The 18,207-nt window shown below is 41.8% G+C and overlaps 1 protein-coding gene across 1 annotated transcript in view; it reads right to left on the reverse strand.

Annotated features, from left to right (window-relative positions):
* Positions 1–930: 930 nt before the first annotated feature.
* LIX1 (limb and CNS expressed 1) overlaps positions 931–18,207 on the reverse strand; it is a 52,873-nt gene continuing 35,596 nt past the window's right edge. Inside the window, exons 3-6 of the mRNA XM_052644200.1 lie at positions 15,590–15,730; positions 12,445–12,540; positions 3,824–3,901; positions 931–1,218 (exon numbers count right to left, since the gene is read on the reverse strand). Coding sequence (XP_052500160.1) covers positions 931–1,218; positions 3,824–3,901; positions 12,445–12,540; positions 15,590–15,730 — 603 coding nt within the window. The remainder of the gene's footprint in view (positions 1,219–3,823; positions 3,902–12,444; positions 12,541–15,589; positions 15,731–18,207) is intronic.

Genomic DNA, 18,207 nt, shown 5'->3' on the forward strand with positions numbered 1-18,207 from the left:
CCTTTTCTCTAGGAGAAACAAATCAAATGTAAATATAAGTTCTGTTAAGTGCTAATGATATTTCAAAATGTTTTAATCTTAGAAATGCCAGTAACTGTCCCCATTATAGATATATGACTGAGGTGGCAGACATGAAAATTAAGCACTTCATCTGTTTTCGAGTTAAAAATGCACATGACTGATAGAGGACTCACAAAAACTGGATATTAATTCTTCTTGAGGAAAACAAGTGAGGATGCTATCCTGGGTGACATTAGTCCCCATATGGAAGAGCGGGCTTTTAAAAAAAAATTATGATAATGACATTTTAAGCCACGTTACATTTATATAGTATTTTCGTACCATTACCACTTCAAAATCTTTGATAGTGGGATGTCCAGATAGAATCCCTACTGAAGTTTTATGTTACACCTAGTGGAGTGTAAATGATCTTGCCGCTGACAAAGCTTAAGAAGAAACTCTGACCCCTGGATATTTTAAAAAATAATCCATATTGTTTTTTAATCCCAAGTATTTTTTAATTGCTATCATGCTACTTTCCCTAGTCCTGGCTGGTGTTCTTTTCGGAGTTGCTACACTGGTTCTTTCTTTGAAACAACATACATAATCCAGCAAGGCACATGTCAGCCAGGCTTCAGGTTGAAGCCAGGCCTGGGAAATATTTTTCAAACAATCCCGTCTTCATCCTTTCGGCCTGAGGTGAAACTATTGAGAATGCGATGGGGAAACTGCATTGAGGGGGACGCTGGGTCCTATAAAGGGTCATACTACTCTTGAGATACTGCGCATGGAATAAGTGAGGAGAATTACTATCGCCTTCGCGTAGCATCTAGAAGTGCTAAAGCCTCTGATGACCAAACCTCTCCACGAGCTTCCTCATGGGAGAGTCCGGCTTCTGCCCACCTTGTGGGCAGCTGGGACCTGGTCTTGCTAGTGATAGCCGCAAAGGGCCGTGAGGCTCAGCTGATCATCACTGGGTGAAGAAGCGTCAGGATCACTGTAGATCTGCGTCAGGGCTAAACTCAGGATCTCTTTCTTCTCTTTGTAAAACCGTAGTTCTTGTCCTGCTTTCCTGGCTTCCTCCAGCTCCCTCAGGGCCATTCGCAGCTCTTGGGAGAGGATTCCCGGCGACTCCCGCTCCTTCATGATCCAGTCTAGCGCCATGTGGCTGCGCATCTTCTCATCCAGGGAGTACTGGGAATAGTAGGAGATGACTTCCTGCGAACCAAGAGACGAGGTCCAGAGCATCAGTGAAGAGCAACCAAAGTACCTGGGCTCGTGGCCTTCTGACACTTCATTTCCTAGGCCTCCACCTCCCACCCCCAGCACACAAACACCTGTGGGGGTTCTACTGACAACCAAGCCTCTCTGATGTTCATGAACTGAAGCCCAGCCCCAGGACACACCTCTTAAAGGATCAAAATGACTTAAGTTGGTACCCAAAGTAAAGGTTACTCCAGGTTGAATCAAAACACTGCCACCAGGAATGACCTAATACTGTTCACAGAACAGAACTCTAACCTCACTGGAAAATATATGTTCCTTTGAAACTACATTCTTACAACAATTAGTATGAGCTTTACCTCATTTATTTATAACCCTTCTGCCCAACATTAGCTCCTTTGGCAAAGTGGAGGGAAACAACTGCACAGAAGATTCAGGAAGAACTGGGTTTGGTCACACCCACGGCAGTGGCACCCCACGCCAGTACTCTTGCCTAGAAAACCCCATGGACGGAGGAGCCTGGTGTCCATGGGGTCGCAAAGAGTCGGACACAACTGAGCGACTTCACTTTCACTTTTACTGCAGAAAACAGGAAGCTTTGAGTCAGGACAAGACTTAGACACCAGGAGAGTCAGCTTCCTAACTGCTGTGTTGTTAGCATAAGGAAGATGACAGACTAAATGGCTCACAGTAACTATGGGAAGGACCCTAAAAATTATGGAATATAGGTATTATCATCATGGATATCATAATGGTAACTATGGGCATTGTCTCTTACTTTCTGCAAACAATGCAAAATTCATCACTGTCTTCCAATTCTCATGCTGAAAATTTGCCCGTTCACTTAATGTCATGTATAAGTTTGATGAACGCTCTTTAAGAAGACCTTGTGGAGTGGATGCATTGCTTATTTTTATTTTCAAGAACATATGGTATTTATTTATGACCTTAACAAATTAAAAACAATCACGGAAAAGTGTTTGTAACCAACTCGGCATGTTTCAAAGGCTTTTTATGAAATCAAAGGAAAAGAAAAAAATAGCCAAAGCCATTGTCAGCTACTCATTTCTTTTCCATCTTTGACATTTTGAAAGCCAGGCTTTCTAGGCAAAGAACAACTAAAAACTCCTGGGGCAGCAGTGCATGGAAAACTTTTACATCCCCCCTCATCTTGCCGACTAGTAGAGGCTTTGCTCCTCATACAACTTCCTGTTAGCAAATTCTCAAAAATAAACTACTATCCTCAAAATCTAATGGGACAAAGGGAGAATAAATCTTAAGTGATAGTAGGGTGAGAACCACTGAGTAGGGTGAGAACCACGGGAGGGGGTTTGCCTTTGCCACCAAAAAAGGGGGCAGGATGCTTTTCATAGATAGCTAAGAAATAGTGAAACCCTGTCTCTGAAAAATAAAGAAGAAACTTCCAAACCCCAAAACTGAAGTGATTGAAAAAACAAAAAACTGAAGGTATAGAAAACAAAAACAAAAAATTGAAGTGATGGAAACACCATGTCTCCCACCTTTATAATCAGTTCTGTTGCCCACTGGGAATGTTTGGTGGGGGTGAGAAGAATCTTCCTGCTACACATAACTACCTGTTCTTGGTCAGGAGGTTTGGAGGCGGTGCAGACTCACATTTCTTTCTGCCTTGAAGAGTGGGAGGGGGCACATTGAATGGAGTAGTTGCATATCTGACTTAGGAACTAAGCCTGTCTTAGTGATCCCTCCATTCTAGCAGGTGTTCAGTACAGGTGTCTAAATCTGTCCTATGGCCAGCCAACATTCTTCTTAGTGTGTGTATGTGGTCAGTCCCTGATGCAACTGGACTGATATATCTAGATCTAAATCTAGATGGATATATCAGAGAGAGATCAGATAGAGATATCAGATATATATATACATATATATATATGTTAGTACACTTATCGGAGAAGGCAATGGCACCCCACTCCAGTACTCCTGCCTGGAAAATCCCATGGACGAAGGAGCCTGGAAGGCTGCAGTCTATGGGGTCGCTGAGGGTCGGGCACGACTAAGCGACTTCACTTTCACTTGTCACTTTCATGCATTGGAGAAGGAAATGGCAACCCACTCCAGTGTTCTTGCCTGGAGAATCCCAGGGACAGGGGAGCCCAGTGGGCTGCCGTCTATGGGGTCGAACAGAGTTGGACACGACTGAAGTGACTTAGCAGCAGCAGCAGCAGTACACTTATATATAGTGCACATATAGTTATGTGCACATAAATGCACATAAATTTACACGTTAGTATACATATACTTCCCTGGTGGCTCAGACAGTGAAGTATCTGTCTGCAATGAGGGAGATCTGGGTTTGATCCCTGGGTTGGGAAGATCCCCTGGAGAAGGGCATGGCAACCCACTCCAGTATTCTTGCCTGGAGAATCCCATGGACAGATGAGCCTGGTGGGCTATAGTCCAGAGGGTCTCAAAGAGTCGGACACAATGGAGTGACTAAGCACAGTATATATATCCTCTGCTTTTAATAAATAAGGTACTACACAGAGAAAAATTCAGATAAAGGAACCTTAGTGGAAGATGCCATACAACACAAACCTGCTTTTTATTGGTAAACTCTCACCTGTCGGGAACATTTTGTTTCACGAAGGGCTTTGAGGCTTCCGTTCCAGTGCAATAGTTGGAAAATGGTCATAAGCTCCTATAAAACCCAAATGCTTGTCATTAGTCTCAAAGCAGAAATGTGAAAGAAAGTGCCTCAGTGATTGCCAAACTCTAACTCCCAACTATATCAGGAAAATGGAATATACAGTACTGTCAGAACACTTTGAGACTTTTCAAATACCACAGTCGGAGGCTTCCGGAGCGTTTTTCCTTCCCTCCTCTGTTTTATCTACATTTGGCATGAACTATTAAATAACGGACAAATACTTCTCAACAGTGTAAACACATATGCTGTAACAATTTTACACCCAGGAAGTTATATAAATATACCAGCACATCTTCGAATAATGTGTAGGCAAGGCTATTCATTGCATCAGTTTAAAGAAAATTGCCTGAGACTGGCAATATTTTAAATGTTCATTTTTAAAGGAACGCTTAGATGAAATGGTTACAAGAAGGAATGGTTAAATCCTGAAGTGCAGCGGAATATAGCACCCCCAAATACGCAACTTTGGTATCTTGATTATTTTGAGCTGTAACTACTTAAAAAACCGCAAACAGAGGAAGAGGCTTTCTCTGAACTCCCCTTATCTCCCAAAAGACAGATCCTCCAAAAGGAACTTAATTGTTATAACTCCCTTCTCCAGAAGTTTCATCAACCAGGGTATACTGACTCATCACAGAAGTAGAAACTGAAGTCCCCTCCATGCTCAGCCAAACTTTGTCACTATCTTATCTGCTATCTATTCTTCTAAGGATCAATTCATCTTAAAGATGACCTCCTTTCTGCTGAGGGGCTTCCCTGGTGGCTCAGCTGTAAAGGATCTGTCTGCCAGTGCAGGAGACCTAAGAGACACAGGTTCGACCCCTGGGTCGGGAAGATCCCCTGGAGGAGGAAATGGCTGCCCGTTCAAGTATGCTTGCCTGGGGAATCCCACGGGCAGAGGACCCACGTGGAGCCTGATGGGCTGTAGTCCATGGGCTGCAAAGATTCAGACATGACTGAGCAACTGAGCAGGCTCACATGCGCTTTCCCGAGAGGCCTATACCCCTCTCCCTTCCGTAGTAAGATGGTATTTAATCCTGAATTCTAAGCCACCTTGTGGAGCTCCTCATTTTTCCCTGGGTATCTCTCACACATACATGAGGTGTACTTCTGTTTTTCTCTTCCTAATCTGTCTTTCATTACAGGAGTCTCAGCTAAGAATTCAGAAGAATAAAAAGAAAATGATTCTTTCTCCCTTACAACACAGTCATCCTACCAAATACAACGCAATCACAAAGGGTGAGAAAGCTTTCTCGTTCTAATGCAGAGTCTCTGTGAGGTGTTGTTAAAAGCAAGGTGTCCAACATGTATACTGTATGTTACTATTTGATTAAAAAAGAATTAGAAGATGCCTATAAATATTTGCTTATAAATGCCTAGAAGACTTCTGACAAGATACAAAAGAATCTGGGAACATGAGTCGCCTCTGGGAGAAAAATGAAGCGAGACTTTCCTCTGACACTCGTTTGTACCTTTTGAGCTTTGAACCATGTGACAGTATGCCATATGAAAATAATTTAAATTTTAAAAAATTCAGGCAAAAAAATATATAGAGAGCATATAATGGAGAAACTACAGAAACTGTAAAATACCCCTGAGTTTATAAATTCAGTCAAGAAAATGCCTTAAAATATGACCAATAAGGATGAATTGACATTAAAGCCACCCACAGTTTTCACATCCAATGGCCAGGGCTGAGCACAGCATTTAGCCTTTCTGTCAGCATCATCCTTTCCCTGCATGATACTGAGTATTAAGCTAACATGTATTCAACATACTGAAGATTTTGTTTTTCCAATATGATTAGGATTAGCAGTCTTCCATTGAAGTTATCTACATTTTTTTTCCCTTTCTTTTTTGATCAGAGAAACAGTGGATTAGTGGTAGTATAAACCACAGCCACATACCTATTGGAAAATAACAGTACAGTTAAGGAACTTCCTGATCATGAGACAAATTATGAAAGCTTAACATTAGAACAGATGTCTTGTGCCCATTCAAAAAAAAAAAGTGGACTTTTATTGTCTTTATGTCTGGTTGCTCTGGAAAACGTTTTCACTATGAAATCTGGAGACATAAGCTCAGTTTGAGATTACAGTTACCTTAAAATTATGAGGTAAAATTTAAAGAGATAAGATCATCAGAATAAATATTCTCATGTCTAAATGTCTCATGTCTGAATAGCACTATTCTCATGTTTAAATTGCCCTTAGAATGTAATGCTTTTCTTCTTTTCGGTTTAGGATTTTGTGTATGTATTACTACGTGGTAAGCACCACAAGAACACACATTGTTAGTTGCTCAGTTGTATCTGACTCTTTGCGACCCTATGGACGGTAGCCCGCCATTCCTCTTTCCATGGAATTCTCCAGGCAAGAACACAGGAGTGGGTTGCCATTCCCTTCTCCAGGGGATGTTCCCGACCCAGGGATCAAACTCGGGTTTCCCACATTGCAGGCAGATACTGTCTGAGCCATCAGGGAAGCCCAAGAGCAGAGACTCTGGTAAGGGCAAAGCCATGTGCTTCCATTAATTAAAATATAACATGGACACCAGCTGAGCCACACTGACCGCATGTCTGCCCAGGGCCCTGGATCCAGTGCCAGGGGAACTCACCCCTCTTGTGACTCCTCTCCACTTCTCTCTGCCCCCATCCAGATTTCTACTCTGCCACATCACTGTGCTACTTTGGGAAAGTGAGAATCTTTTGTTCCCTAACCAAATCCATAATCTAATCTGGCTCCGACCACAGTGTCTTTTATCAAGATAACCCCAGTGGCTGAGGAAGGCAAACTTGTGTTGCCCTCCTTGCTATACCCTCAGGCCTACTCACCGAATGCTTTGCAGACATAAAAAAGAGGATAGGAATGCTCTTTAGGTTCTGATATGAAGTAATCTCCATGGTGTTACAGGAGGGACAATATTGACACATGTTTTATTGTAAGACTCCTCTTAAATTTTGCATTTTATTGTATATGTCCATTTCCTTAAAGCGGAAAATGAATGCCACTCCACTCCTTTCCTTATCCTGCGATCTTCACGTAATGTCGACAACCCAGAAAGAGGTATTGAGTTTATTTTGTGACTTCAGCAACCCTCCTGGCATCGTCCTTGCATCTGTGTGGCCCAGTTTGAGAAACAACCTATTGCTAACAGAGCTCTTAATTCCATCCTCTGATAACTGTCACCTTCATAATATATTTTTCCTCCAATGTCCTCTAAGCTTTCATTCTTATTTATGAGCCAAGCCCCACATCCAGATAAATTTCTGTTGTGTCACTCAGCAACCCTCCTAACACTGTGGAACCCACAATTCTGTGAACAGAACTGGAAATCTTTCTCATATCCCTTGGTAACCTACCCCTGTTATAAAACTTCCCCACTGAGACTTGGACTGTTTTCGCCTGCAGGAGGAGGATTATCCTCCTCACCCCCTCTGGTTTGTCTAAATTTCTATCCTATCATCAAGCAGTTGTTCCCTCTGCAGTAACACAACTGCCTCTTCTTCCCTGCGGCTCTTGTTCCTAAAGCCCCCAGGAAAGGTAACCTTCTTTCTACCTTCTTACTTTGTGTCCTGATCTGCAGTGCTTGCCCTCCTCTCTGGAGATAACAGACCTTACCATCGTCCTATGAAGTCTACTGAGATATTTCCACATTCTCCCTGTCCCACTTCTTTATTTCCCATCACATGACCAAGAATTGATGCTTTTGAACTGTGGTGTTGGAGAAGACTCTTGAGAGTCCCTTGGACTGCAAGGAGACCCAACCAATCCATCCTAAGGGAAATCAGTCCTGAGTATTCATTGGAAGGACTGATGTTGAAGCTGCAACTCCAATACTTTGGCCACCTGATGTGAAGAGCTGACTCATTTGAAAAGACCCTGATGCTGGGAAAGATTGAAGGCGGGAGAAGAAGGGGACGATAGAGGATGGGATGGTTGGATGGCATCACCGACTCAATGGACATTGGTTTGGAGTTGGTGATAGACAGGGAGACCTAGTGCGCTGCAGTCCATGAGGTTACAAAGGGTCGGACACGACTGAGCGACTGAACTGAACTGACCTGAACTGACCAAGTTCGCTATCTTCAGATCTTCCTGAAGCTGTGTGAACCCTGGCTCAACCCCAGGAAATCCTTGCGTGCTTATCATTGATGCCATTGGAAATCCTTGCATTATGAAAGACTGGCAAGGAGAGGGTGGCTGTGGGCTTCTGTGAGGACTCACTTCCCAGTTTTCCCATGAAACCTCACTGCCTGGTCTTCTCAGCCTTGTTTTCTACTTGTTGAAGCCCCATCATTTTGAATGAAGTCTGTTTGGTGGGCTATCTGTCCTGCTTCTTCCTCACTGAAGTCTTTGAGCTGTGTTTGTAACGTAGGCTGACATAGAAGCCTGGCTTCTCTACATGGGCTTACAGATAAACAAGAAGCTGGCCTAGAGGTGGGGTTGAGACTAGGGCCAGGTGAGTGAAGCAAGACTTAAGGTGAGTCGTACAAGTTCAGGGTCTTTTATTTAAAATCTTATCTTTATTTAAAATTTGGATGTTGCATTTGTCATAGATTTTTGCATGTTTGAGTTTTAAATGTATTGCATTATAATATTATTTGCCTTGATTACTGAAATTTTTGTTGCTCCTTCAAATTTTGTACCCCAGTTGAATGCTTGACTCTTCTTACCCTAGTCTGGGCTGTTCTGGGGATCTTGTCTCAGGGACTAGGGCAGTTTCACAAGCTTGTGATCTGTGCAGTCACACAGGCTTTGAGCTTGGTTTAGTGCTTTGCTATCTTTAAATTCATAGCAATTTTGGAACAAAAGGCTTAAACTTTCATTTTGCACCAGGCACCATAAATTATGTAGCCAGTTCCCTTTACTAAGTATTAGTTGCTCAGTTGTGTCTGACTCTTTGTGACCCATAGACTGTAGCCCACCAGGCTCCTCTATCCATGGAATTCTCCAGGCTAGACTCCTGGAGTGGAAAGCTATTTCCTTCTCCAGGGGATCTTCCTGACCCAGAGATCGAAACTGGGTCTCCTGCACTGCAGGCAGATTCTTTACTGTCTGAGCCACAGGGAGCCCCCATAAGTAAATCCGAAATCAAATGGTGAATTGAGTCCTGTGTTTTCTTTCTCTTTAGGAACATTGCAGTTGTAGCTTTCATTCTACAGCTTTTCTGGTTCATGTTGTCATCATTAAATCTAAACCAACGACTGGGGTCTGTCCTCACAGAGCTTCCTGGTGTTGCCTCCTACGAGAAACAATGTGTGGCCTCCCAGCTACTTCGCAGGGAGAAAATGAACACTGCTTCTCTCTGGAACTCTGTCTGGGAGACTGGCTTGGTTCTGTGATTCATCAGGAATAAGAAAAACAAACAGTGTAAATGGAGAACTTGAAAAGCAGGTGGGCACCATCTCCCCACCCAAGAGAATGGATTTAAGAGGAAATTTGTTTATGGGATGAGGTTTTAAAAGGCAACCTGGAGAATTTAGCAAAGATGTAAATAAACAGCTCATCTTTGGATTGCATTAGGCTTCAGAATAAATATATTAACCAGCTTCAGTCAAAGTCTGCCTTGAATCTGACCTTGACAAGACCCAGTGGCTAGAGCCTCCGCCATCCCACCCCTGCAAACAAGAGGCAGTTTTCTCTACGGAGAGAGGCAAGGCTACCTTAAACAGGCACCCCAGCCTCCCGCGCATGAAGTGAAGGTAAGCAGAAACCTATCAGGTTTCTTCTGAGCTCTTGCCGCTTAACGGCCCCCCTGGAAAGCCCGAGGGCAGTCAGGAGACGCCAGTCTTGTCTTTAGGCTGTATAGTCATCCATAGCTAGATACAAACGCACATCTATTACCCACCGCGGGGACTGAATTGCTGTGTGGACTGCAAACAGCCCGGGCCTGTGGTCAGTTCCCATTATGAGCAGAAACAAGTTGATGCATTTAACCCAGGCCCCGGAGGAATGTGTAGGAAACCAGCAGGCAGCCTGGGGCTGGAGGAAGGAAGAGGGATGTACTTCATGGCCCTCCCTGTGGGTTGCCAGCATCCCTACTGGGAGGAGGGAGTTTGGATTTTTCCTGCATCGGGCACCCAGCCTCCTTTATGAGAATTTATGAAGCATTTCCACAATATGAGTCAAATTATTATTTCACATTCTTAAATACCTTACTACGCAGACCACACAGAAAACATGCAGCCCATAGTAAGGCAATTAAAAAAAAAGTATTACTAAAAGAAGGTTGAGTACAGCCTTTCATAGTACTTGGACAGAATTTAAAAATTAAAAAAAATTTTTTTTGCCTTCCCTATATTTGGCAGACTAACCCACTGCATTAAAAAAAAAATCATTCTTAATTGTTCTGAAAACAGTTACTAAATCCTATACAAGCTACCACGTTCTTGGCCAGGCAACATTCATTCTGTAAGAAAAAAAAAAAGTACAATATTTTTCTGTCAGGGAGAGAGGAGAAATTAAAATAAATGATTTCTTTCTTAGGGCATCATTGTGCTAAATGCTTTATAAATGTCACATTGTATAAGTCCCACAAAAAGTCTACACAATGGACATCATGATTCTTATTTTGTAGATGAGAAAAACTGAGTCTCAGAATGGCTGAGTTCACAGGTGACAAGCAGTAGAACAGGCTTGGCTCTTGGATCTGTATGATTTTTTTTAGTTCGTGTTCCTTCTCTTGTGTCATGCGCTTCCCTTTTTATGTTTTCTCTGTTTGACTTTAGATTGTTATGGGATATAAAAAATGACTTGCCAGTTTCACTCTGGTATTCTATAGCAGGGCTTCCCCTATAGCTCAGTTGGCAAAGAATCTGCCTGCAATGCAGGAGACCCAGGGCCCTGAAGCATTTATTGCTGGGAAGCTACTTTGTCCTCTTCTGGAGACTTAAGTTAGATAAAGCTGTTGGAGGAGTCCATCTGGGAGCCTCTGGCATTTCAAGTAAAGCAGGCCTTCTTCAGAAATATATATCTATCAGTTGTCATTTTTTTAATGAGAATTTACCATATACCAGGAGCCGTTCTGAACTCCCTATGCAGTCTCGTTTAATCTCCACAATGGCACAGTGAGGTAGCACTGCTATTACTGCTACTATTATTCTTCCTGATTTATGTACAAATGAGAAAACAGATTCAGAGGTGAGCAGCCGAACCCACTCCCCAGCCTGGGCTGAGAACCACTGGCTGCTGCAAGCCGCTGTCTATACCAGAAGGTGAGCTTCAAGGTCTTTTGCAAATCAAGACAAGCAACATCAAAGGTCAGTGAGACCACAACTGCTTAAGGAGAAATCTGGATGACTGAGATCTTCCTAGGAAAGGATGAGAAAAGAGCATTTTTGCTTCAATCAAATAAGAGAGTGGTGAGTGAAATTAATGAATTTTAAAATGGGCAGGATGGACATATCCAGCTGAGAAGTAAGTGGCTGTGGCACTGTAATCAGGAAAAGAATTTGAAAGGTACCAAAGATGGTATTTGAAAGCTGGCTTTAGGATTCAGCTATACCACCACTGTAAATTATACCACGATGAACATTTTTGTCCATAAAACTTTATATTCTGATTTCTTCTTGGAATCTAACCTAAAATAATAGAAATCTTGGAAGTAAAGTCTCCTTATTATAACACTGCATATTGATTCTTAGTAGCATTGATGTATATGGATGGTCAACTGTATTCAAATTTAGTTTTTTAGAGAGCATACTTTTCATTCTCAACCACTATTGAATTTTTGTCTGTCGAGCCCAATATAGGATAATAGTCAAAATATGAACTCAGAAATCAGACTGCCTGGGTCTGAACCCAGGCTGTGCCATTTACTAAGCTGTATGTCATACTTCCTTCAATGATGATATGGGTATAATAAATACTCATACGTTTATTGTAAAGGTTAAATTAAGGTAAGACTTGTTAAATGCTTAGCACAGTGCCAGACAATGTAAGCATCCAATGAGTGTAAGCTCATCTTCTTCTTCTTACTACTAATATAATTAATTTACAAATAGCAGGTAATATAGTTCCTTAGCTCTATTATTGCTTGTCAGCAGTGGAATGAAAACAGCTAGAGCTTGCTAAATGTTTTTATTTACTTAATGATAGGAGATGGCAGATCTTGTTTACCAAAAATATCATAACAGATGGGGAAATTGTTAACATACATGCAGTCACCTTCATCTATAACTTCTGAAAATTAAGAACCAAATGGTCATGACCAGTATTTCAAGCTGTTTGATTTGATTTAAAGGGGAGCTTTATACTGAAAAGCTGGTAAAGTGTTATTAGGGTCATAAGATGGTAATGTTCCCTACCTGTTTCTTAGCTTAAGTCTTCTACTTTCTTTGAAGAAGCACAGATTGTGCCTTGTTGACTTGTTTGTTTTAGCCTACTGCAGTGCTGCTAAAACAGAGTTATAGTGCTGGATCCTAAGAGGGTTAAATTAAAATGACCAAAATAAACGAAGAGCTGTTTGTGATAAGACTGGCATTCCCCCAGGCTTCTAGGGACTGTGTAGCAAAATAAACATGCGGCGGGCACCTGAAACTCCAGCATGGTCTTCCCCATGTTTGACTCCAGCATGTAGTGATAGGCTCCGACGCTGGTGCTTGGGTCGTCTGCATCATCCAAAGTGCCCTTGGGAAGGAAGCAGAAAAGGAGAGCATCACGGATGTTTCCTCCTCCTCTTTGGGGGTCATGAATGAATCCTGTGGCCCCACGGTGAAACTCCTGTGGTTCTAAACCCTTCAGGTGTGCACCTTACAACCATCTCCAGCTGATTGGGGATAAAAGCCTTAATCTCACCATCTCTAAGTGAAGAGGATTTTGAAGTCAATTTGAATCTAGCTTTTCATTAGAATGTTAACTGATTATATACTCAAAAAGAATAATTATACTAAAGTAGAAATTGCCACATCTCTATAGAGTTTTTGTTGGTAGTGGCATTAATGCCTCCCTAATGAGCAGCCATGAAATTAAAAGACGCCTACTCCTGGGAAGGAAAGTTATGACCAATGTAGACAGCATATTAAAAAGCAGAGACATCACTTTGTCAACAAAGGTCCATCTAATCAAGGCTATGGTTTTTCCAGCAGTCATGTATGGATGTGAGAGTTGGACTGTAAAGAGGCCTGAGTGCTGAAGAATTGATACTTTTGAACTGTGGTGTTGGAGAAGACTCTGGAGAGTCCCTTGCACTTCAAGAAGATCCAACCAGTCCATTCTAAAGGGGATCAGTCCTGGGTGTTCTTTGGAAGGAATGATGTTAAAGCTGCAACTCTGTGAAGAGCTGACTCATTGGAAAAGACCCTGAGGCTGGGAAAGATTGAGGGCCGGAGGAGAAGGGGACGACAGAGGATGAGATGGTTGGATGGCATCACCGACTCAATGGACATGGGTTTGGGTAGACTCTGGTAGTTGGTGATGGACAGGGAGGCCTGGCATGCTGTGGTTCATGGAGTCGCAAAGAGTCAGTTGTGACTGAGCGACTGAACTGAACTGAACTGAACTGAACTGAATGAATGGTTGCCCTTCGAGGCTGTTTTCATCCATTATTGAAATCTTGAAATGCTGACTTGCGTCATAAGATTCTTATGATCACCAAGCAAATTATGTAATTAACAGGGAAAAAATTTTCCAGTTGTATGGACCATTCATATTTTACCACCATGATTCTTTTTTTAAAAAATTTATTTTTTTTTAATTTGAAGGTTCAAGAGAGAGGGGACATATGTACACCTGTGGCTGATTCACGTTGATGTTTGACCACCGTGATTCTCAGTGGGAGCTTTTCATAATAGGCTGGTGTTCAACTTGGAGACATGGATCTTGGTTTATATTTTTTCAATTCTGGACCACTTAATCTTTAAGAAACAAGGTGGGTGGGTGATGGGGAAAAATGAAATTCCCCTTTAATATTTGGTTATGGGGAGTGGCAATAAAAAAAGCTAACATGAGCTCTGGAATGGCACTGGGGCCTGCCCTTCAATATCCCATGGCCTTGGATTCCTGAGAAGGTGGGCAATGGCTTTGTAAGACTGAACAAACAACTGCCAGCATCAGATACCCGCAAATTTATAGCTTTTGAATGCAATAACATTAACACACTACTGCCGAAATATTTATGTTGGCTTTTTAAATATCCCAGAGGAAATCCATCCAGAAGCCTATGAACCATATATATTCTCCTTCCTTAGAAATTTCCATGAAAAAAATGATAAATTACATTTACACTGAGGACCCCTCCCTGCTCCTGAGTAAATTCCACACATATAAATCAGGCATCATTTTCCTAACTTCTCCTCAAAGGCACTTGAAATTTACAGGGCAGAAAAATAAAGGCTTCCTTTCATCCTCAGAGCAGAGACAGACCAGAGCTCCCTGAAGTCTCTCTGCCAGGACAACCACTCTCAGTCTCTGCCGCTGCCCCCTCATCGCTTCTCTGTGTGATAAGACCATTTAAGAGGGGGAAGGCAGTAAAAAAGGTCACAGCTGGTGGGATAATATCATCTTCCTTATCAGTAGCTTCTCCAGAATGACAGAACCTTGACTTGCATAGTCAGGTTAAGGGAATAAGGGAATGAAAGTCTCAGATAGGGTTGATCCATGCTAAAGGCGAAGCAGGAGGTAGCTTATCTCTTTGGTAATGCCCTTTGGTTTCTGCACTTTAAGGACACAAAGGGAGACGCCTGCCCCAGGTGAGACCCAAGGCTTCCTCCGTGGTGAAAATGATTTATAGTTTGGAGGTACAAGGATCAGGACCGCCAAATAATACATGGGGCAAATAATCTACTCCTAGATTGGCGACAAAATGTCCTGTCTGAATTTCTAAGACATAGTTTGGCTCTCAAAGCACTTTGCATTTAATTACATCTATTACAGAAATTTCCAGAGCTCTCGGAATAAAATAATCGATATTTAGTGTGATAACTCTAACATCTAACAAATATTAGGCATACAGCTTTTCTCTTAGCTAAGCAGTTAGTGGGTTTCCCTTGTGGCTCAGCTGGTAAAGAATCTAGCTGCAATGTGGGAGACCTGGGTTCGATCCCTGGGTAGGGAAGATTCCCCTGGAGAAGGGAAAGGCTACCCACTCCAGTATTCTCCAGAATACTGGAGAATTCCATGGACTGTAGAGTCCATGGGGTTGCCAAGAGTCACACACAACTGAATGACGTTCATTTCACTTCACTTCAAGCAGTTAGTATTTCCTTAAAAACACAGATTGCAGGACCTCACGCTGGCTGGGGAATTGGCACTTTTAACAAGCGCTTCAGAAAATTTTTATGATTAGTCAAGTTTGGGAAAAACTGAACTTTATGTCTAGGTTAAAGCGGTATTCAACTGCATGCATCCTCAGGCCCTAAAAGAATCAGTGCTCCTCAAACAGCAAACACCCAAATAAACAAATCGAGATGGATAATTCGATCCACTTTGATAGACAGCTTGATTAATTGTGATCCAGGAAGGCTAAAGAATCTTGCTGAGACATGGATAGGGAGACAGCCCCAATATCATGATTTTCAATCTAAGTGCTCTTTTTGCTGAAAATTAATGATTTAATGGGGGAAAAAAAAAACAAACCTGCACAGTTCTTAAAGAACTTGTACACATTAGCATCTCCTAAGATTCAAAGGCCTCAGTACTCTCAGTATAGCCAGCTCCCCCTTCCCTGGTGGGTACTCACACTGGTGGAGGCAACTGCTTCCTGCACACTCTCCATAATGAATTCCTTGGTGATTCGGCGAGAGGGCAGCTCGTTGAAGAGGGAGTTGATTAGGGCCACTTTAGCTGCATCCCGCCTGGCCTCAGCTCTACTTAAGCAGCACTTAAGAAGGGAAGGAGAAAAGGAGTCATTAAAGAATCTGGCATCTCATCATTTCGCCCCAACTCAATGGGTCTCTGGACACTTATTTCTATTTATACATTCACTGTCTGCATCTATTCTTCCATTGCCATTGCTAATCCCCTTGATGGTCGTGCAGACTTTCTTGCAGCCCCAGAGCCCATGCAAATGTCTTGGTTAGTCTTCAAATGTTTTAGTCTGATTTCACAGTCACTGAATGCCTACTATGTACGAGAGGCTTTCACACTCTGTTAATAAATAATAACAAAAGTAATAATGGCAACTGTTCTGTGCTCAGTGATTGCACTCATTACCAGGGCCCTCCTCAAATCTTTATTTCAGAGAAAACAAAGTAAGGAACGAAGGAAAATGGGAGACATGTTTAACATAATAATTAAAAACGTATATTCTGGAGTCAGACTCCTTGGGTTCTGATTCCAACTCTGGAACTTACGAGTTGAAAAACCAGGGACAAACTTGTCTTTCTATGCTTCAATTTCCTCCCCTCTAAATGGGAATAATAGTGGGTCCCTGTGTTGTAGGGTTGAGGATAGGCTCAATTCATTAATATAGAGAAAGCACTGAAAATACCCAGAATGTGGTAACACTCTATGAGAGTACCTCAGGCTTATGTTGTTTTAACCTTCAGGTTAGGACCAAGTGGCTTCTGTGAAAGATGGTTTGGGCTTTTTCTCTTTGGTGTTGGATGGCAATCTATAAGCCTTTCAGGTAGCTTCAGGCACCAAAGCCCTTTAAGCTTTAAACCTCTCTCAAGGTTTAGGCCACCTGCATTAAACCAGGGGTGTGGAGACTGGGAGAGGTGTCTTTGCAATTATGGATTTGGCTGGAAATTTACAGGATACTGAATTCTGAGTCAGTAGTCTTTCATTAAAGCTTGGGTACCACCTCTTCCAGGAAACTTTCCCTGACCACTCCCATTGCAGGCTGGGAGGACCAGCATCCATAAGAGGGACACACCACACTGAAGTGTAATTGTCTACTAGCGCTCTGCCGCTCAGCCCCAGGCTGTGAGCAACCTAAGGCTGGAGTCTTTGACTTAATCAGCTCTCTGTCTTTGCACCTGCAACATAGTTTGTTGAATGAATAATTGAATATAGCCTAGGAAATTGAAAGCACCCATCACTAAAGTGACTGACAAAGTATTAAAGAAATCCTCTTAAAGAGAATTTAAGATTTACACTTATCCTTATTAATTTTAAATAGTCCCATTTCAATATACCCTTTATTGTATTCATAATCCAGTAATAGAAAAATATACTAATATGTGAATTGCAGAGGGGAAAACTGGCCTTTTAGTTCAGGCGCTCTGAGAGTACTAGTTTTGCCCGAGTGTAGGATATGTTTATTATTCTTTGGAAAATCAGTTCCCTGTTAAAAACCAAACAGAGTTTTTGCAAATATTACCTGACATCTGTAAAAGCAGCTCATTTTAATAAGAATTTGCTGTATGAAACATATAATAATGCCGTTGGGGTTTTAAAATTTAGAGAATTAGATTCAGATCTGGGCACTCTTACGAAACTTTATATAACTTTCTATCTAAATAACAGCAATTTAAACCATCTTTCATAGAGTGAGACCTAGTAAACACGACTTAGATAAAAGAAGCTATCTATTTTAAATAAGACCAGCTAAGTACTAGATCAAAGGCGCCACATACATTTACAACCAAATGGCACTGCTTCTGAGATCAAAGTGTTGCAGGGCTGAGAGAACAGAGAAAGCCTTTACCCAGAAAGCACAGAAAAGGACGCTGAGACTTAACCAGTATCAAGATTTTTAAAGAAGACACATGTCTTTACTTATTTTATGGTTTCAATGTACAGAATCTTTGGTTAAAATGGGGGAGAAAGTGTACCAATTAATAAGTACATAAAATAAAATAAAATAAATTCTGAGCGATCAAAGGCTTTCCTTGCTATTGTTCTTTGCATTTCTGAAAGACAAGTACTTCAAAATGTCTGTAATGTTAACCAGCCGCTTTCTTTTAAATTTTGGAGCTACAAATCCGAGCCAGTAAAACTGCATATTTTTCTTTAGCAGTCTTTTAGTGGGAACTCTCAAACTGTAAGGACCTGTGTTTGGACAGGAAATTTGGCCAAAATCAATCTACTTGGCAAATCTAAATCAGAGTGTGGATTCTGCTGTAAGAACATGCACTGTGAGAGTTACCATCAAACAGTGGGAAATGCTGCAAGAAAATAAAATATGGTAAGTGACAGGACGTTTTATTGATGTGTCCAAACTGGTCGTCAAAGACATCATTTGGGGAGTGAATGAAGTATGATGTTATTTCAAAGCAACTTCCTGCTGGAATTGGACTCCCCAGGTTGTATGGTTTATTCTTGCTGTTTGTCAGCCAGACCCCAGTCATAAATACAGATTTGTAAACCATGACTTCTCCGCTAACCATTCTTACTTGTTAACACAGAGAGACA

This window comes from Budorcas taxicolor, chromosome 7 (assembly GCF_023091745.1).
Source record: "Budorcas taxicolor isolate Tak-1 chromosome 7, Takin1.1, whole genome shotgun sequence".
NCBI lineage: Eukaryota > Metazoa > Chordata > Mammalia > Artiodactyla > Bovidae > Budorcas > Budorcas taxicolor.